The sequence below is a fragment of the Chlorocebus sabaeus genome, chromosome 1 (assembly GCF_047675955.1).
Source record: "Chlorocebus sabaeus isolate Y175 chromosome 1, mChlSab1.0.hap1, whole genome shotgun sequence".
In the NCBI taxonomy this organism is placed as follows: Eukaryota; Metazoa; Chordata; class Mammalia; order Primates; family Cercopithecidae; genus Chlorocebus; species Chlorocebus sabaeus.
In genome coordinates, this window is record NC_132904.1 from 69826875 (window position 1) to 69844550 (window position 17676).

Consider the following 17676-nt stretch of genomic DNA (forward strand, 5'->3'; position numbering starts at 1 on the left):
AAGTGGCTGGAGCACACTAGCAAGGAGATGAGACGTGGGGACAGATGGGCCTGGCTTGATCGATGGGGTCAGGATGTCTACTGTGCAGGAAACTCAGGGGAAACCAGGTTTGGGAGAGGGAGTCAGCTGGGGGCTTGGTGAGCATGGGAGCGTGCAGCACACTAAAAGGCATGAAGTCAGCCAGGGCTCAGGCACAGCTGCAGGGTGCTTCAGAGCCCCCACATCTTGCGGAGTGGGAGCTGGTGCAAAAGCAGGTCACCCCCACCCCTCAGTCCAAATTGAGTCTGGGATAGGTTCTGCCGTCACTCTGGGCTTTGAAGCAGCAGCTTGTGAGGATCCTGCTTGGAGACAGTCTAGGGGTGCACAGTCTAGGGATGGGAGCACAGTCTAGGGGTGAGGGGGATGGGCAGGGACAGGACTGGAACCCTCCAAGATGGTCCCAAGTACAGGACACAGGCCAAGCTGGGTCGGGGCAGGGGTAGGGATGATTCAAGGTGGGTCCTTTGAGTGATAACTGCCCTCCTTCAGGCCCAAGAGCTCCTCCCTTGGGTGGAAGACCAGGGATGTGTATGTGTGCACATCTCTAAATGTCCAAGCCTGGACACATGTGCCTGTTTCTGCCTGACAATAGTTATGTAAACACAAAAGCACTTGTCTGGGCGCAAGGATGGATCATGTTCGTGTGTGTCAAGGTTAAGGTCTGTAAGGGACTGTGTTGATGTGGGTGCACTTGGCCTGACCCCTTGTGCATACGGGTCCAGACCTGAGGCAGGTTTCCATGAGCGTGGCCTGTTCCGTGTAGGTGTGTTCGTGCCCCTGTGTGTGTCCCGTGCTCCGTGGCTCCTCGGTGGGAAGCTGCGTTCAGCGTGTGCCCGCGCTGGGTACAGTACATGTCGCCGCCTTTGTCCACGGGTGTGCGCCGACTTGTGTCCTGGGGCGGGGGATGGGTCCGTGAGCGGACGCCGCTGCGTGGGGGAAGGGGCGGGTGCGAGGGCAGCCCAGAGCGTGCTGGGGTAGATGGGGCGGCGGAGAGGGCGGGAACCCTCCTCCCCACAGCTGCGCCGCGCGCGCCTGGCTCGCCGGGCGCACTCCCAGCGCGGAGGAGGCAACAGCGCCGCCGCCGGCCCGGCAGCCGCGCTCAGATCGGCGCTGGAACTGACCACCGCGACCGCCACTGCAACTGCCGCCGCGGCCAGGCTGAGGCCCTAGGGAGCGAGAGTGGGAAGGGGCCCCCGACTCTGCGCCGACCCCCGCCCCCGCCCCCGCCCCCGCCCCCACCGCCACCCCGGCGCCCCCGCCCCGGCGGCGGGCCGGCCGCATGCTGCAGATGGTGAAGACCCTGGCCCAGTTCACCATCGCGCTGGAAGACATGCGCGATCTGGGCCCAGCCACCGCCTCCGGGGAGCCCACCGGGGGCAGCAGCACTGACGCCGAGGATCCTGGGGAGGCCCAGGTACGGGCAGGGGAAGGGGCAGCCAGGGACCTGGGCCACGGCCTAGAACTCAGCCGACCCAGGAGCCAACCCAGGAGACGGTGGGAGGAGGGGAGGCATGGGGCGCAGGAGCTCTCTGTGACCGGAGATGGAGACCGGGAGATTGAGGGTGAGGAACCCTGGCAGGCGGTGGTGTGGCTGGCAGGGTGCTGAGGGTCAAGGCCTGGTGGCACTCGGCTTGCAGAATGGGTGCCTATAGAAGCCGAGGCTGTCGCCAGTGGTATCCTGGTTCCACAGGCTCAGGAAGGAGAGGTTTTCCCAGCCCTCCTCTTAGGCTTGAGGTGGCCCTGGTGTATCTGTGTGCTGGAAGGTAGAGTCAGTTTTGCTCCCCCACTGCCATCCTCCCCCTGCCGCTGGGCCTGCTGGTCCTTGGAGGAGTCATGCTGCGGTGGGAACAGCAGCGTTCCCGTTCTTGCTAGGTGCGCCTACCCCTACAGGGGAGGGGAGGCGTCTTGGGGCTATTTCCCCGTCTTTGTGTATCTCTGGGCCTGGACTCTGTGCCATGCTCCCGGCCCCACTGGGGGCTGTAGTTCTGTCCCCTCCCCATGCTGTGTTGTGTCTCTCCACAACCTCAAGTCTCTGGGCTGGCGGTCCTGGTTCTCAGCTGCGTGACCTGGCTGTGTTTTTTATTTCTGTGTGGGGCGGCTTGCCTTTATGGCATCTCTGTGTGCGTGTCTGTCTTCACACTGTGACCATCAGGGTTTTAGTCTTTGGGTTGTGATGCCCCAGTCATCCCAGGAGTGGCCCCCTCTGGCTTCCTGCTGTATCCCCCAGTGCCCACAGTGCCTGGTGTAGCAAAGGTCTGGGGATGGGACTGGTGAGGGATGAGGGGCGCTGTGGCAAGGCTGGGCCTGCAGGGCTGTCCCGCCCAGAACAGGTGGGCCTGCTGTTCAGGCTGACAGCTGCGCTGTCTGCCTCCTGCCTCCCCTGTCCACCCCCGCAACCCCCGCACACTACACCCGTGTCTGGGCACGTGTGGAGGGCTGCTCACGCAGTGACAGGGAGCTGGCCTTGTTTTCCGTGTCTTTACCTGACAGCTGAGTGACAGGCCACTGTGCTCTGCCGCAGGGAGGAGGCTGGGAGAGGCGGGCATTGCAGCGTCAGCCTCCCCGTGTCACCCCAGCCTCCTGGCATCAGGCCCAGCGCCAGCCCTGCCTCTCAGGAAGCCTCCCTGACCATGACCATCATACTGCCCGCTGGGCCTGATGGGGCCGTGGTGTGGGCGGAGGAGGGTGGCTGAGAGGCCCAGGGCCGCACCTGGCCTGGCCCTGCTGTCAGGGAGCTCCCTATGCCGTCTCACTGAGGTGGAGAAAGGGTGGACACTGGTGACCTGCTGTGTGTGGACAGAGCTGCTCCACTCACTGCCGCCTTTGCCTTCATGGTGATGGGAGAGAGGGGTTATTTGCTCCATTTCATGGAAGAGAATGTGGAAACAGGGCCGTTAGGTGACACCACAGTCACACAGCCACCGTTAGGTGACACCACAGTCGTCACACAGCCAGTAAGGGCAGTGCTGGGGACCTGTGGCCTGTGGCTGCCCAGTTAGTCTGGGCGAGAACTCCAGGGACTGGAGCCCTGAGAGTCATGGGGTGGCTGAAGAGACTCTGGTCCTTGCTTTGCCACTCACTGGCTGTGTGATCTTGGACAAGTCATGTCACCTCTCTGACGTGGCCCTTCACCTGTGCAGTGGAAATGGGAACACCTGTGTCACAGAGCTGAGTGTGAGGCTGAAGCAAGGCCATGTCTGTGGGGTGCTGAGATGTCCCTGGAGTGGGGTAGGGCAGGATTAAGCATCTGGGCCTGTCCTCGGGAGGCCTTCCTGGCCCCCCACACTCTCCCAAGCTCTCCATCATACAGTGAGCCTTGTTCCCACTGCCTCCTTCTGGAAGCTGCCCTGGTTTTTTAGAGGTCACAGGAGTACCAAGGATAGATGGTCTGCTTGTCTCCAGAGGCTCTGAGGCTCTGGTCTGCTGTTTCCGGAGGCTCTGAGGTGCCTTCCCACCTGTCAGAGCCCAGGGCTGGCAATGGTGGGCTAATAAGGATGGGGAGAGCCAGCCCCCCTTCCTCCCTGCCCCAAGGGATGTCCTTCACACCCCCACCACTGAGTTCCTAGCATGGGAGCTCACTTTTCTGAGTGTGCTTCATTATAGGACACTGTGGGGACAGGTCTTGCCCCTGAGTCCCTGGTCAGAGGGCAAGAGATCTGAAGTGGGTGTGCCACCAGCAGAGGGGGAGCAGTGGCTGGGTCAAGCAAGCTGGACAGGCCTGGGCTCAGGTCCACTAAGACATGGGCCCTGGACATAGCAGTGACCAGCACTGCCCCACTGGTTGAGTCCCTACCCTGAGGGACTAGAGGTGAAGGCTGGAGGGATGCCACAGACATGGGAACCCTGGCTTTGCCATCTGCACAGCACCTGCTCGAACCAGCAGGCCTTGATGGCAGGAGCCCGAGGTGGGGTCCCAGGTGCTCAGGCCAAGCTGAGACTTAGGAGGGGAGTGGAGAGAGGAGAAGAACAGAGAGATCTGGAGCCTAGAGGAGTTAGGGGCCTTGCCCAGGATCACTCTAGGGCCTTAGAGGGGTCAGGAGTGGAGTCTAGGGGTCTAGGGCTTAGAGTGGAGTCTCTGCCAGAGAAGGGAAGTTGTTGGGGCTAGTGCTATCTGGGAAAGCTTCCTGGAGATAGGGATGTGGGGGTAGAGGTGTAGGGACTGGTGGAGAGGAGCAGCAGGTAAGTTCAGTCCCAGGGGCTGAACACAAAGAAGGCCCCCCAGACAGGGATGAGCACCGTGTGCCTGGGGGTGTGGGTGCAGAGACTGTATGACCCCTTGGGAACTCAGTAATTCAGGTCATCAGATCCATAGGATGGAGGCATCGGTGTCTGGGTTTCCTTTTTCCCCTCCTTAACATGAAGAGAATAATAACATCTACCTCACAGGGTGGCCAGGATTATTGAATAATATGTCATGCTTAGAACAGTGCCTAGCGCATAGGAGGGCTTAGTTAACATTTTTAAATGACAGAATTGGGATCCAGCCTTATCTGAGACTGGCTGAACTCTGATACTGCCCAACTGTGTGACTTTCAGCACTGACTTCCCCTCTCTGGTCCACAGTGTCTTCCTCTGTAGCAGGGTGATGGTATCTACTCTTAGGGATGCTGGGCAGCCCAGCCTGGTGGGTATGTCCCCATAGCGCTGAGCCTGAAAGTGGGGTCTTCAGAGTTGGCAGCTGGAGTGGGTGCTGGCCTGGAGTCATTGTTCTTTGCAAATGTGAAAGGTTATTGATTTTTTTAAAGAACCTTTTTCAATAGCCCGGCAGAGGAGCCAAGAAGTGGGTGGATGGGGCAGCGGCGGAGGAGTGAGGGCCTAACTGCATGAGGCCACGTGTTTGAGGTGTAAGTGGGGGGCAGGGGGAGCAGCTGAGCAACTGGCAGAGTGGAGGGCCTGTGGGGCCCTCAGGGGAATAGCCGGGAGCCCTGGGTGGCAGGAGGGAAGGGGCAGGAGGGCAGGGAGAGGGTGTGGACGGGTTCTCTGGGCACCACATGGCTACAGGTGATGGGGTCTGGGGGCAACAAGACCCCTGTTCACCCTCTGCTCCTGTCCCCACAGGACATGCGGAAGCACGTGGCCATGACCCTGCTGGACACAGAGCAGTCGTATGTGGAGTCGCTGCGTACCCTGATGCAGGTGGGGCTCGGGGCCCACTCCCCTGAGAACAGCCTTTCTGAGCCTAGGAGGCTGTCAGATGGGTGTGAGCAAACCCCTTTCATGGACAAGGGACTGAGGCCAGAGAGCCATGTCCCTGGCACCCATCGCCTTTCCGTGGAGAACCCCCAACATGGCTATCCCAGAGAAGGAGGAAGCCTTCTCCTGGGCAGGAGAGAATGCAGAGGGGCCAGGCTACCCCAGGGCAGGCGTCCCTACCCCACTGTTCTTCCACGTCCCCCTGGCAACGCTGACCCTGAACTTAGATCCGTGAACTCCCTCTGGTGTGTGCCCCCTCCATTGTATTCTCTGACTGGGAAGTAGGAGTTGACTAGAATTTAGTGTTGAGCACCTGCTGTGTGCAGGCCCTGTTCCAGGTACAGGAGACACAGGGATGAAAAAGAGAGCCCAGCCCCTGCCACAGGAGCTCACCATCCTGCTGAGGACATAATGGAGTATACGGGCACTCTAGAAACATCGAGGGGCACCTGCTAAGCCTGGGATCAGGGAGGTTTCCTGGAGGAGGTGCTCGCTTCCACCGAGACCTGTCTTCTCAGCAGCAGGAATGGCACATTGCAAATCCAAGTGAGGCCTGGCACATTCAGAGGGCCACGTGACCAGCACAGAGCACAAGGCGCTGGTCCTATAGCGATGCCGTCGAAGTCGGCGGAGGCCACAGTGTGGGGGCCTAGAACACCAGTTGGAGGGAGTAGATTCTGCCAGGGTCCCTGGATGATCAGCAAAGGGCTTTGAGCAGGGGAGGTGTGTGGCTTGATTCATGCTTGGTGAAATCTGTCTGACAGCTGGGAAGGTGGGTGGCAGAAGAGGTCAAGGCCATTGACATTAGGCAAGGATAGAGGTTACAGCAAGGGAGTGCTGGGGACAGACAACCAGGAGGTAAACTGGTCAGGCCAGGCATGGTAACTGGTTGGATGTGGGGGGCAAGGTGGGGAAGCCCAAGATAATGTCTGGGCTTGGAAAGCTGGGGCCCAGGGGAGAAGCACAACTGGAGCAAGGTGGCGAGTTCAGGCTCAGACATGAACCTGGGACGGCCCACAGCCTGGATACACACATGGCCTGGGGCTGGATGAGTGTGGACCTGAGCTGAAGTGAGGCCTGGCAGTCACCGTTGAGGATGAATTTGCCCAAGCAAGCTGGGCAGAGTGACAGCAAAGGGTGAAGGTAGAACCTTCACCCTATGGAAACATCCAGAGCATTCACTCACTCACCATTCATTCATTCACTCACTCCACAAATCCACAGTGAGCCCCTTCTGTGCTCCAGGCAGTGTTCTCTGTGCAGGGGCATTAGTGGTACAGGCCTGTCTCCTGGAGCTCACGGGCTATAGCAGAGACCGACAGTGACCAGCCAGACATCACGCACAGTGACACATGGTGATGCAGAAGTGCACACACAGAGTACATACACACAACAGAAATACGCCTTAAAAGGAGGGAAATTCTGACATCCTACAACATGGATGAGCCTGGAGGACATGATGCCAAGTGAAAGAAACCAGTCTCAAAGGACAAGCACTGTCTGATTCCACTTGTATGAGGTTCCTGGGGTAGTCAGAACAGAGATGGAAGGTAGGATGGTGGGTGCCAGGGAAAGGGTGCCAGGCTGAGAAAGGAGGGAATGGGGAGTTACTATTTAATGGGTACAGGGTTGCAGTTTTACAGGATAAAAAGAGTTTTGGAGCTGGATAGTCACACATTATGAATGTATTTAATACCATTGAACTGTACATTTAAAATGGTAAATTTTGTATTATATATATTTTACCATAAAATACATTGTGTTTGTTTATTGTTTTTAAAAAGTGCATGGGGAGATGAGAACACAGAAGGGGGCCTGCCCTGGTGTGGGGGTCAGGGAGGGCTTCCCTGGGGTTGGGGTATTTAGCTGAGACCTGAAGGGTAGGTAGATTTCAGCAGAGAGAGCCCGGAGGGATGGCTCCCCGCAAAGGGTATGTCAGGGACAAAGGCCGGGAGGCTGGAAGGAACCTAGAGCAGCAGGGAACCAGAGCCGGGTGGCTGCAGGAAGGAAGGCTGCTGGGTATGGAGCTGGGCTTTACTGTGCACGCAAGGAAGCCATGGGAGGGATGCAACCACAATGCCAGGCAGGAGGAGTAGACATGGCAGGGGCCTGAGGGGGTCCTTTGCCATCCCCTAGGTGAGAGTTGGAGGCATTAGGGTCAGACAGTCCAGGGTTTAAGTCACTTGCGTCCTCATTGGGTGATACTAGCCTAATCACCTCATCTTCTCTGAGCCTCAAGTTTGCCTGCAAAATGTAGCTAATCTACCTATCTCCCAGCAAGAAGATTTAAAGGTGAGCCGGGCGCGGAGGCTCACACCTCTAATCCCAGCAGTTTGAGTGGCTGAGGCAAGCAGATCACCTGAGGTCAGGAGTTCAAGACCAGCCTGGCCAACTTGGTGAAACCTCATCTCTACTAGAAATACAAAAATCAGTCAGGCATGGTGGCAGGCACCTGTAATCCCAGCTCCTCTGGAGGCTGAGGCAGGAGTATAGCTTGAACCCGGGAGGCGGAGGTTGCAGTGAGCCGAGATCGTGCCACTGTACTCCAGCCTGGGTGACAGAGTGAGACCCTGTCTCAGAAAACAAAACAAAACAAAAAAACAAAAGGTGATGACGGCACCCATGTCTGTTCACAGGCAGGAGGCAGGAGCAGTGGAGAGCTGGGAGCAGACAGGGCCTGGGCGTGTCTTTCTGCCTCCACCACATCTCCTGGACCCATCCAGGGCTGCACTTGGGAAAGGGTGCAGGACCTGTGGGTGGAGGAAGCTAGAGTGTTGGGTGAGCTAGGTGGAGGTGGACAGGAGGGTGTCACATGAACCCGAGGACTGTCCCTGCAGGCAGCCCTGGAGTATAGGAGGAGGACTGAGGTCTGACTCCAGGACAGGAGCATGACTCTAGAGCCAAGCCGCCAGCATTCAAACTTGGCTCCATCTCCTGGCCAGCTGTATGACCCGGAGCATGTCACGTAACCAGTCTCTGCCTCAGTTTCCTCATCTGTAGAGAGGAGATAATAATAGACCTGCCTTGAGTGCAGGTAATTAAAGAGACATGTTTATAATTTAGCATACTGCCTGCGGCTCTGCAAGCATGGTAAAAAGTTGCATTTAATCTTTGTATTAATTTTGTGAGGTAGATATTATTTTCTTCTTTATATGAAGACTTGGAGAGGTTAAGAAACTTGCCCAGGGTCATCCATCTAGTGAGTGGTATTAGTTGACATCTACTGAGTGCCCACTATGTGCCAGGCACTGTTCAGAATGCTTTAGAACAGTGAGTTAATTCATATAAATCTGACTATAAACACCATTTTGCAGATGATGCAACTGAGACCCAGAGAAGTAAAGCCACTTGTCCAAGGTCACAGACTTAGGAAGTGGCACACCCTGGGTTGAAACCCTGTCATCGTGACTCTGGGTCCTCCCTGTCACCCACTTGTCTACCCTGCCTGGAACACAGTGGTATTCAAATTGAGACTGGACTCTGTAGTCCCAGTATTAACTTCCAGCGATCACTGCCCTCAGTAATTGATAAGTGTTGTTCCTGCAGGCCAGGTGTTCAAAATGAACGAAGAAGTTAAATAGAAGTTAGGAGCCAGAAGGAGGGAGGATTTGAAACTAGGTCCTAGGGCTATACCCCTTCCTCAGCGTCACCCTCACCCTCTGAGCCTATTTTCAACTCTAACACTCGAAGCTAACAAACACCCCTTTCCCTGACCACCCTGACGAGCCCCCCCCTCCCCTTGGCACCCTGATCCTACTCCTCTTTTGTGTAGCACTCACTGTCTTCTGATGTGCTGTGTAGTAATTTACGTATTTATTGTGCTTCTTTCCTGCCTCCCACCATTCACATGTCAGCCCCACAGGGGGTCTGTGCAGTGAAGTGCCCAGTGCTAGCTGGGCGGGCTGAGCATTGGTGAGTGAATGGGGCTTGTGCCAGGTTCCATATTGGGCTCTCAGTCATTGTTTGTTCTTTCCTCCTGCTGTGTGCCCACTTCTGTGTGGGTGCCTGGACCCTGAGGTGAGCGGTTTAGCTGCTGCTCCTGCTGCTTGTGGAGCAGCAGGCCCTGACCCAGCCCAGGAGCTGGCTCACCTGTGGGTAGGAGACTGCCTGCCTATCTCCTCACCGTCATCCCGGCCTTTTCAGAATCCCCAACCAAGAGAGAGGATTCTGTTGAGCTTTACTTTCTCAAACTTGTTTTACAAAACAAGCCAGATTTTTAAAAATGTTTAATATAAATGTTATTGCAACATCACATATGCTTTTTCAAACAACACCCTCCTGTTTCCTCAGCCTGCAGTTACAGCGTAGGGCCAGTAGAGGGCGACCTCTCCACAAGCGCACCGGCCCCTGAGCTGGGCCATTCAAGCTAGGGGAACATCATTGCATGTAGATTTGACGTAAAATAACTGGAGTTTTAGTCACAGACTGGCCAGCAGATCTGAAATCTGTAAAAAAGCGTTCGGAGAGTGTCATTAAGAGCCTCCAGTAACTTCCCATGTGGTATCGTGATCTCCCATGATCCTTCCTGCTTTATCTTCACACCATTGTCGCCTTATTTATTTATTTATTTTGCTGTTCAAGCTGGAGTGCAGTGGCACGATCTCAGCTCACTGCAACCTCCACATTCCAGGTTCAAGCAATTCTTCTGCCTCAGCCTGCCAGGTAGGTGGGACTACAGGCGCACACAGCTATGCCCAGCTAATTTATTGTATTTTAGTAGAGACGGGGTTTCACTCTGTTGTCCAGGCTGGTGGCAAACTCCTGAGCTCAGGTGATCTGCCCAGCCTCAGTCTCCCAAAGTGCTGGGATCACAGGCTTGAGCCACCGCGACCGGCCACATTTACCGCCTTTTAACTAACTACGAGATTTCCACACATCACCCATTCTGAGACTTGTGGTCTTCACGTTTTAATGTCCCTAAATCAGGTTCATTCTATAATTGGTAGCATATCATAATTTAATTGGCAACCAGTTTTTCTTAAATATAAAATAATGGCCAGGTGCAGTAGCTCATGCCTGTAATCCCAGCACTTTGGGAGGCCGATGCAGGTGGATCACTTGAGGTCAGGAGTTCGAGACCAGCCTGGCCAACATGGTGAAACCCTGTCTCTACAAAAAATATAAAAAATTAGCCGAGTGTTGTGGCGCACACCTGTAATCCCAGCTACTCAGAAGGCTGAGGCAGGAGAATCACTTGAACCCGGGAGGTGGAGGTTGCAGTGAGCTGAGATCACACCACTGCACTCCAGGCTGGGTGGCAGAGCAAGACTTTGCCATAAAATAAAATATTTCTTAGATTTCATGAAATATGATTTTTTTTAAAATCTTTTTTCAAAAATGTGTGTGTTTCATCAGACTAGATCCTAAGCTCTATCAGGACAGAGATTGTGGTCTTTCTTATTCACTGCTGTCTCCCAATTCTTAGAGCAGTGGCTGGTATGTAGTAAGTGCTCAGTAAATCTTTGCCGAGTTAGTGGTGGGAGGTCTTTCAAGGAGCCCCATCTTGCTTTCCTCATTCCAAGCTCTATTTGTTCACGCATTAAACAAACCTCTCCTGAGCATCCTTGCTCCCATTTTGTGCCAGGCCCTGGGCTCAGCAATGAGGGCATGAGCTTAGGTCTTCCCATCTCTCTCCTGGAGCTCTTGGTCTCAAGAGGAAGATGTGGAAGGCAGGGTGTTGAGCTGCAGGCCCGGGTGATTCTGTGTGCACTCACACAGGGGCCCCGTGTAGGTGGGGTGGGGCGGCATCTCTGAGGGAGTGTGCACCAACCCTGTGGGTCCTTCAGGGCTACATGCAGCCGCTGAAGCAGCCAGAGAACGCTGTGCTCTGTGACCCTGCACTGGTGGACGAAATCTTCGACCAGATCCCCGAGCTCCTGGAGCACCACGAGCAATTTCTGGAGCAGGTTCGGCACTGCGTGCACACCTGGCATGCCCAGCAGAAGGTGGGAGCCCTGCTCGTCCAGTCGGTGAGTGGCCCCGCTGCTGCCAGCTCCCACAAGCACAGGCCCTCCTGGAAGGGGCTGGATGTGGCCATGGATCCCCATCCCCACTCGCCCCACCTAGATGCTGACTCTGTTCCCAGATCTGACCACAGGACGTGGCTAGACATTGGCACTTACCCCAGCCCCTGGGTGGACTGAACTTGGACACTCCCCTACCCCAGAGCTTGGCCAGACTCTGGTACGGACTCCGACCCCAGCCAGACACTGACTCTGATCCTGGACCCTACCCTGCCCCCGGCTGGCACTGACGTGACTCTAGTCCTGACCCCAAGCTGGTGCTGACGCTGACCCAGACCTCAGATGGATGCTGGTACTGACCTCCACCCTATCTTTACTGGAACCAAAATAACTGTCCTGGTCCTGACCCTGGACTTGGGCTGGATGTTGATGCTGGCTGAGTCTTGACTTTTTCTCCATCAGATATTTTCATCATAATAGCATACCTGTCTGCTAGGTATTGATCTAAATGTGTTGTATCTATCAACAGCCCTAGTAGGAGAGTGCAGTGGTTACCCTGATTCTAAAGTTGGTGACTGAGACATGGAGAGATTGGTAACCTGATGAAAGTTACAGTTAGGAAGTTGTGGAGGACTCAACTCCAGAAAGCCCGGTTCCAGTGCCCTGGCTTCCCCTACCCCATACTGCCTCACCACAGGCCAGATCTCCACTGTACACTTGTCAAGCTCCCACAATAGTGAGTGAGAACTTAGAAAAGGTATTGACTTCAGAATTCAAAAAGAACATCAAAAGCAAAACCAATAAGCATTTAATTAAATGCCTGTAAAACACAGCATGCCATTTTCATTCATTGTTAAATTTAGTATTTATAAGAATTTAATTACATTTGAAAAACTTCCAGTTCCATTTTATTTTGCCAGAATTCCCAAGAATACACCATGACTGATAAATCATAGCCAAATGCAAACTAAATGGTTTCTCAGAGCCACATAATTTCAAAAGCAAAATTGTAAAAATTCTTCCAGAAATTTTACAAGTGAAAAATTATATCTATTTCTGTGGGATATATGTTTCAGTATATTTGCTATGCTGTGGGATGGGGCCTTGAACCATCTTAGAATGTCCTTGCTGACCAGGAAACTGATGGGACCAGACAGGGGTGATGGGGTCCCAGCTTGGATTGAGTGCTGATGTCTCCAGCCCATCGTCACCCTCAGTGTCAGTAAGCTCAGTCCCCTGCCTAGACCTTGATGCTGACCATGGACTACGGCAAAGCCCTGGACCCCCAGGGAGGGGTCAGCACAGGATGCTATGTTCCAGGGTGGGGGTGGTTGGTGAGGGCTGTCTTCTTCCCTTTGCTGCTTCACGCCCTGCCCTGTTCTGTCCAGAGGCAGGAGCAGTTGGCACCTTAGAGGGACAGGACTCTGGGTGGGCGCAGTGGCTCACGCTTGTAATCCCAGCACTTTGGGAGGCCAAGGTGGGCGGATCACGAGCTCAGGAGTTTGAGACCAGCCTGACCAACATGGTGAAACCCCATCTCTACTAAAAATACAAAAATTAGCCGGGAGTGGTGGCGCACGCCTGTAATCCCGGCTACTCCGGAGGCGAGGCAGGAGAATCGTTTGAACCTGGGAGGCGGAGGTTGCAGTGAGCTGAGATCATGCCATTGCACACTCCAGCCTAGGCGACAGAGTGAGACTCCATCTCAAAAAAAAAAAAAGAGAGAGAGAGAGAGACAGGACTCTGAAGTGTACACAAACATCACTAATGTGGTCACGTAGCTTATCCGTGGTACAGTTGAGACAGGAAGCCAGGTGTCCTGGTTCCCAGACAAGGCTTCTTACCAATAACCTCCATATTGAGTCTGCCATCAGCATCAAGCAGGTATTAGCCACCAGCTGTATGTATGCCCTGCCCTGAGCTGGGCTTTACTGTCAGTGGGATGGGAGCACTTTTCATGGAGAGGGAGAACTTGTCCTAGGAGATCAGGAGAAGCCAGAGGCCAACTGGAGTATCAGGCAGATCTCTAGTCAGGGAAAGGAGTACTTCCAAGAGGAGGCAGAACTGGAGCACAGCCCTGAGGCAGGGCAAGATTTGGATGAAGAAGGGCATTCCCGGGGCGGGACGGGGATCTGCATAAGCAGAGGCCAAATGACTAGAATGAGTCTGTGTCACTCAGAGAACAGGGAAAGGGAGACCTGCCTGACTGGACTTCATGAGGTTGGAGATCTAGGGATGGAAATACCTAGTTGGAAGTGAGAGAACCAGGTCTGAGCTCACATGATACATTCAGGTCTACATATGTGCATACATGAACAGTCACACCCAGATAATATGCACACTCGTATATCCATGTGTACACATGCACTTACGCCTAAACGCGACCACACTTAGAGCCACAAGACACATGCCTGATCCCTTAGAGACTGTATCATTTCTAGTTGGAGGGAAAAGATGGCGACTCATGAATCAGTGAAAACTAGGACAGGGTGAGGTGGGGTGAGGGATACCTTGAGGGTCCCCAACCTGCCTCCTCCTCCACAGTTCTCCAAGGATGTCCTAGTAAACATCTATTCCGCCTATATTGATAACTTCCTCAATGCAAAGGATGCTGTGCGTGTGGCCAAGGAGGCGAGGCCTGCCTTTCTCAAGTTCCTAGAGGTACTGTGGGCTAGGGCAGGGGGATGGAGGTGACCCTCACTTTGGGCCAGCTTTGAGGGTCCCAGAAGCTCCCAGCATGGGCACCATAGCCCCAGCCAGTGGGCCAGCCTCTGCTCTCAGGGGGAGCTGGATGGGCCTTGCTGGGGACCTGTCCCTGGACATAGTCTCCCTGGCATGTCATTCCTCACACGGTGCCCATCCATGGGTTTCAGCAAAGCATGCGTGAGAACAAGGAGAAGCAGGCGCTGTCTGACCTCATGATCAAGCCTGTGCAGCGGATCCCACGCTACGAGCTTCTGGTGAAGGTGGGCATGGAGCTGGGTGGGCAAGTAGGCAAGGCCTGGAAGCATGGGGGGATACAAGGAGGTCTAAGGCCCCTGCCTCTTTGAGCCTAACATCAGGGTCCCTAGGGGTCAGGTAGGAAAGTCCTCTTTGGTGTCTACCCATAGTCCCTCCTGCTGCAGTAGTCTGGGGCCCCAGGGGTAGCTAAGCAGTCAGGTCTGGTCCCCATTCCCACCCCAGGACCTCCTGAAGCATACACCTGAGGACCACCCAGACCATCCACTCCTGCTGGAGGCACAGCGGAACATCAAGCAGGTGGCTGAGCGTATCAACAAGGGTGTGCGGAGTGCTGAGGAGGCAGAGCGGCATGCCCGCGTGCTGCAGGAGATAGAGGCTCACATCGAGGGCATGGAGGATGTGCGTGCACCCTGCCCCGCCCCACCCCACCCACATCTGTGTCCACTCAGCCTCTGTGTGCATCTGTGGCCACCTGGAATCATGGCTGCGTCCATGTCCAGAACCACAGTGTGTTTGCATCCATGTCTGCCAGCCTCTGGCCACACGTCTCCACCTGTCTGTGTTTTTCCACGTCTGTCTCTGACCTTGGGTCCCGTGACCTGGCAGTACAAGGGCGTTGGGACGGTGGGCAGCATGCTGCTTCCATTGGCTTAGCCCATGGAGTCGGGCCAAGGGATCACTGGGATTGTGGAGGGGATAGGGATTAATAACTGGCCTTCGAGATACCTTGTCCCTGCTGTCCCACAGCTCCAGGCCCCTCTGCGGCGGTTCCTGAGACAGGAGATGGTCGTTGAAGTGGTAAGAAGTGTCCCAGTGTCTGCCCAACTGTCCCCACCTCCTCACTTTCTCCTCTCACCCTCTATCTGCAGGTCTCCCTGGTCTTTCACCCTGAGGGAGCCCTGGTTGAGTCCCCACTCTGCTCTGACTCTCTGGGCAGCTGGGGAAGAGCCCTCACCCTCCGTGGGTCTCAGTGTCCCCTTGGGCACTATGGGCTGGTGGGTGGGCTTCTGGATTGTGTCCACCCAGCCTAAATTCTGCCTTGGGCTCCACAGAAGGCGATCAGTGGGAAGAAGGACCGGTCTCTCTTCCTGTTCACGGACCTCATCGTCTGCACCACTCTGAAGCGAAAGTCAGGCTCCCTGCGGCGCAGCTCCATGAGCCTGTGAGTGGCTGGGGCGGGGTTTGGGTGGTGCCAGCAGGGGAGCAGTTGTCCTTCTCTGAGCCCCACTCCCCGACCCTAGCCAGAGTGCCCCATTGGCTCCCCACAGGTACACGGCAGCCAGTGTCATTGACACAGCCAGCAAGTACAAGATGCTGTGGAAGCTGCCACTGGAAGACACAGACATCATCAAAGGTGGGTTTGATGCTAGGGGTTCTGGGTGTTGGGGTCTTCCTCTGAGAAGCCTTCCTGGAGGGTCTGAGCTCCAGCCAGTCTGGCTGCTTGTCCAGCTGCTTTTCCACTTTTGGGCCTCACTTTCTCATTCAGTGCAAGGGGGCTGGCATGAAGGACCCAGTTGGCACCCATGGAGCCAGACAATCTGTCCATGCACACCGCCTTCCAACTGGGCAGGGACCTAGACTGGCAGTGGGAGCTGGGTGGGGGTGGTGCACAGAGAGCAGCATCACTGTAATTAGCCATTGATTCATCTGTGCAAAATCATTTGAGCGCCTAATATTAGATGATGTTGCACTGTCTGGTTCAGTGGTTTCACACACAGGGAACAGACACTCGCTTGAGTTACTGCAAGCAAAGGGTCGATTGGAGCCATCCATGTTGTTTGGGGCTGAGACTGTTGAGAGCTGAGGCAACTTCCAGGAGCCGCTCCTCCTGTGGCATCTTTCTTCCCTTCTTGCTGAGTCGACCCTGTTCTTACTGCTTTTAGCTTTCTGTTACCTCATAACTCCTGTGATCAGACCCAGACTGGCTCCAGGCTTAGCTGGAGGGGAGCTCACCTGGAGCTTGGCCCTCAGGGTAACAGACGGGCTTGCCCGGCCCCTTGGTGAACCCAGGCCTGCCCCACTATGTAGGAGTACCACCTGATTATTACTCTGATTGGTCCAAGTCAATAGAATGACCACCTTTAAGTTAGGTGCCCACTCCTGGTCCAGTCAGCTGTGAGCAAGAATGGGGCAGAGTCATATGGAAGAAAACACAGCTGCCCAGGTGGTGAGGGTTGGGATGGAACAGTTTCTGTCAAAAGGAGTAGATTGGCTTCGTCTCTGCAGGCTGCTTTAACAAAAATACCGTAGACTGGGTAATTCATAAATAAGAGGAATGTATTGCTCACAGTTCGGAAGGCTGGGAAGGCCAAGATGAGGGTGCCAGCAGAACTGCAAGGGGCCTGTGCCTCACAGAGGGTGCCTTCTATGTGTCCTCACTTGGTGGAAGGGGTGAACAAGCTCCTTCAGGCCCCTTTATCAGGGCACAAATCTCATTTCACAGTGGTTCCCCCCTCATGACCAGGTCACCTCCCAAAGGTCCGTCTCTTTTTTTTTGTTTGTTTGTTTTTTTTTTGAGACGGAGTCTCACTGTGTTGCCAAGCCAGAGTGCAGTGGCGCGGTCTCGGCTTACTGCAACCTCCGCCTCCCAGGTTCAAGCAATTCCCCTGCCTTACCCTCCCGAGTAGCTGGGACTACAGGGGCGCGCCACCACGCCTGGTTAACTTTTTTTTTTTTTTTTTGTATTTTAGTAGAGACAGGGTTTCACCACATTGGCCAGGATGGTCTTGATCTCCTGACCTCGTGATCCACCCACCTCGGCCTCCCAAAGTGCTAGGATTACAGGTGTGAGCCACCGCGCCCGGCCAGGTCTGCCTCTTAATACCAACACACTCAGGATTCGATTTCAACTTGTGAGTGTTGCGGGGACACAAATATTCAGGTAACAGCAGAGCTGTTCCCAGCCTCGACCTGGCAGGAAAGACCACTGCCATCCACCCAGCACACACTCTTCTTCCCGTAGACGTGGTGAGACAGCCTCCCTGTCCAGCGTGACTCCATCTTACAGTTACAAAGTGTGCCCTCCCGTCCTCAGCAGGCTGCCTCTCACCCCCATGGGGTTCCTGGTCACAGGGCCACTTCGGACAGGACTTGCCAGTCTCAGGATCCATGTCTTTAGTGCTGTCATGACCCGTCCAGGGACGCCTTACCATTCTGTAACCTGTGGCCCAAATACTAAATTTATATACACCAATAACACACTCTATAAACTAGATCAGAGAAAAACAGGAAAAGAAACTCATTTAGGAAAAAGCAAAAAGAAACTTCTTTTCCCTTGATTTCAAGACACATGTGTCCTGGCCCAAGGGTGGAGGGACAGCTCCATGTATGGACCACTGGTCCACAGTGTGCATCCCAAGCCTTGGGTTGAGGGTGGCAGGGCATCTGCAGGACCAGTCACTTGGCAGTGTTCAGGTATGGGATAGGACCACAGAAATCCAGGGCATCGTGCACTGCCCCCTCCTTTGTGGGGCGATGAGTGTCTTGGTCAGCACATTTGACTGCCTGGGGCTCTGTCTGC

The 17676-nt window shown here is 54.9% G+C and overlaps 1 protein-coding gene across 4 annotated transcripts in view; it reads left to right on the top strand.

The window, feature by feature from the left end:
* The window catches only part of ARHGEF17 (Rho guanine nucleotide exchange factor 17), a 61032-nt gene that overhangs the window by 33484 nt on the left and 9872 nt on the right, over positions 1–17676 (top strand). For 3 of the 4 annotated variants that reach the window (XM_008020095.3, XM_073019293.1, XM_008020093.3), the window contains exons 2-9: positions 5098–5175; positions 11019–11201; positions 13740–13856; positions 14069–14161; positions 14379–14555; positions 14904–14954; positions 15209–15318; positions 15425–15510. In XM_008020095.3, the coding sequence (XP_008018286.3) occupies positions 5098–5175; positions 11019–11201; positions 13740–13856; positions 14069–14161; positions 14379–14555; positions 14904–14954; positions 15209–15318; positions 15425–15510 (895 nt within the window). The remainder of the gene's footprint in view (positions 1–5097; positions 5176–11018; positions 11202–13739; positions 13857–14068; positions 14162–14378; positions 14556–14903; positions 14955–15208; positions 15319–15424; positions 15511–17676) is intronic. The other variant, XM_008020094.3, reaches the window with a different exon arrangement.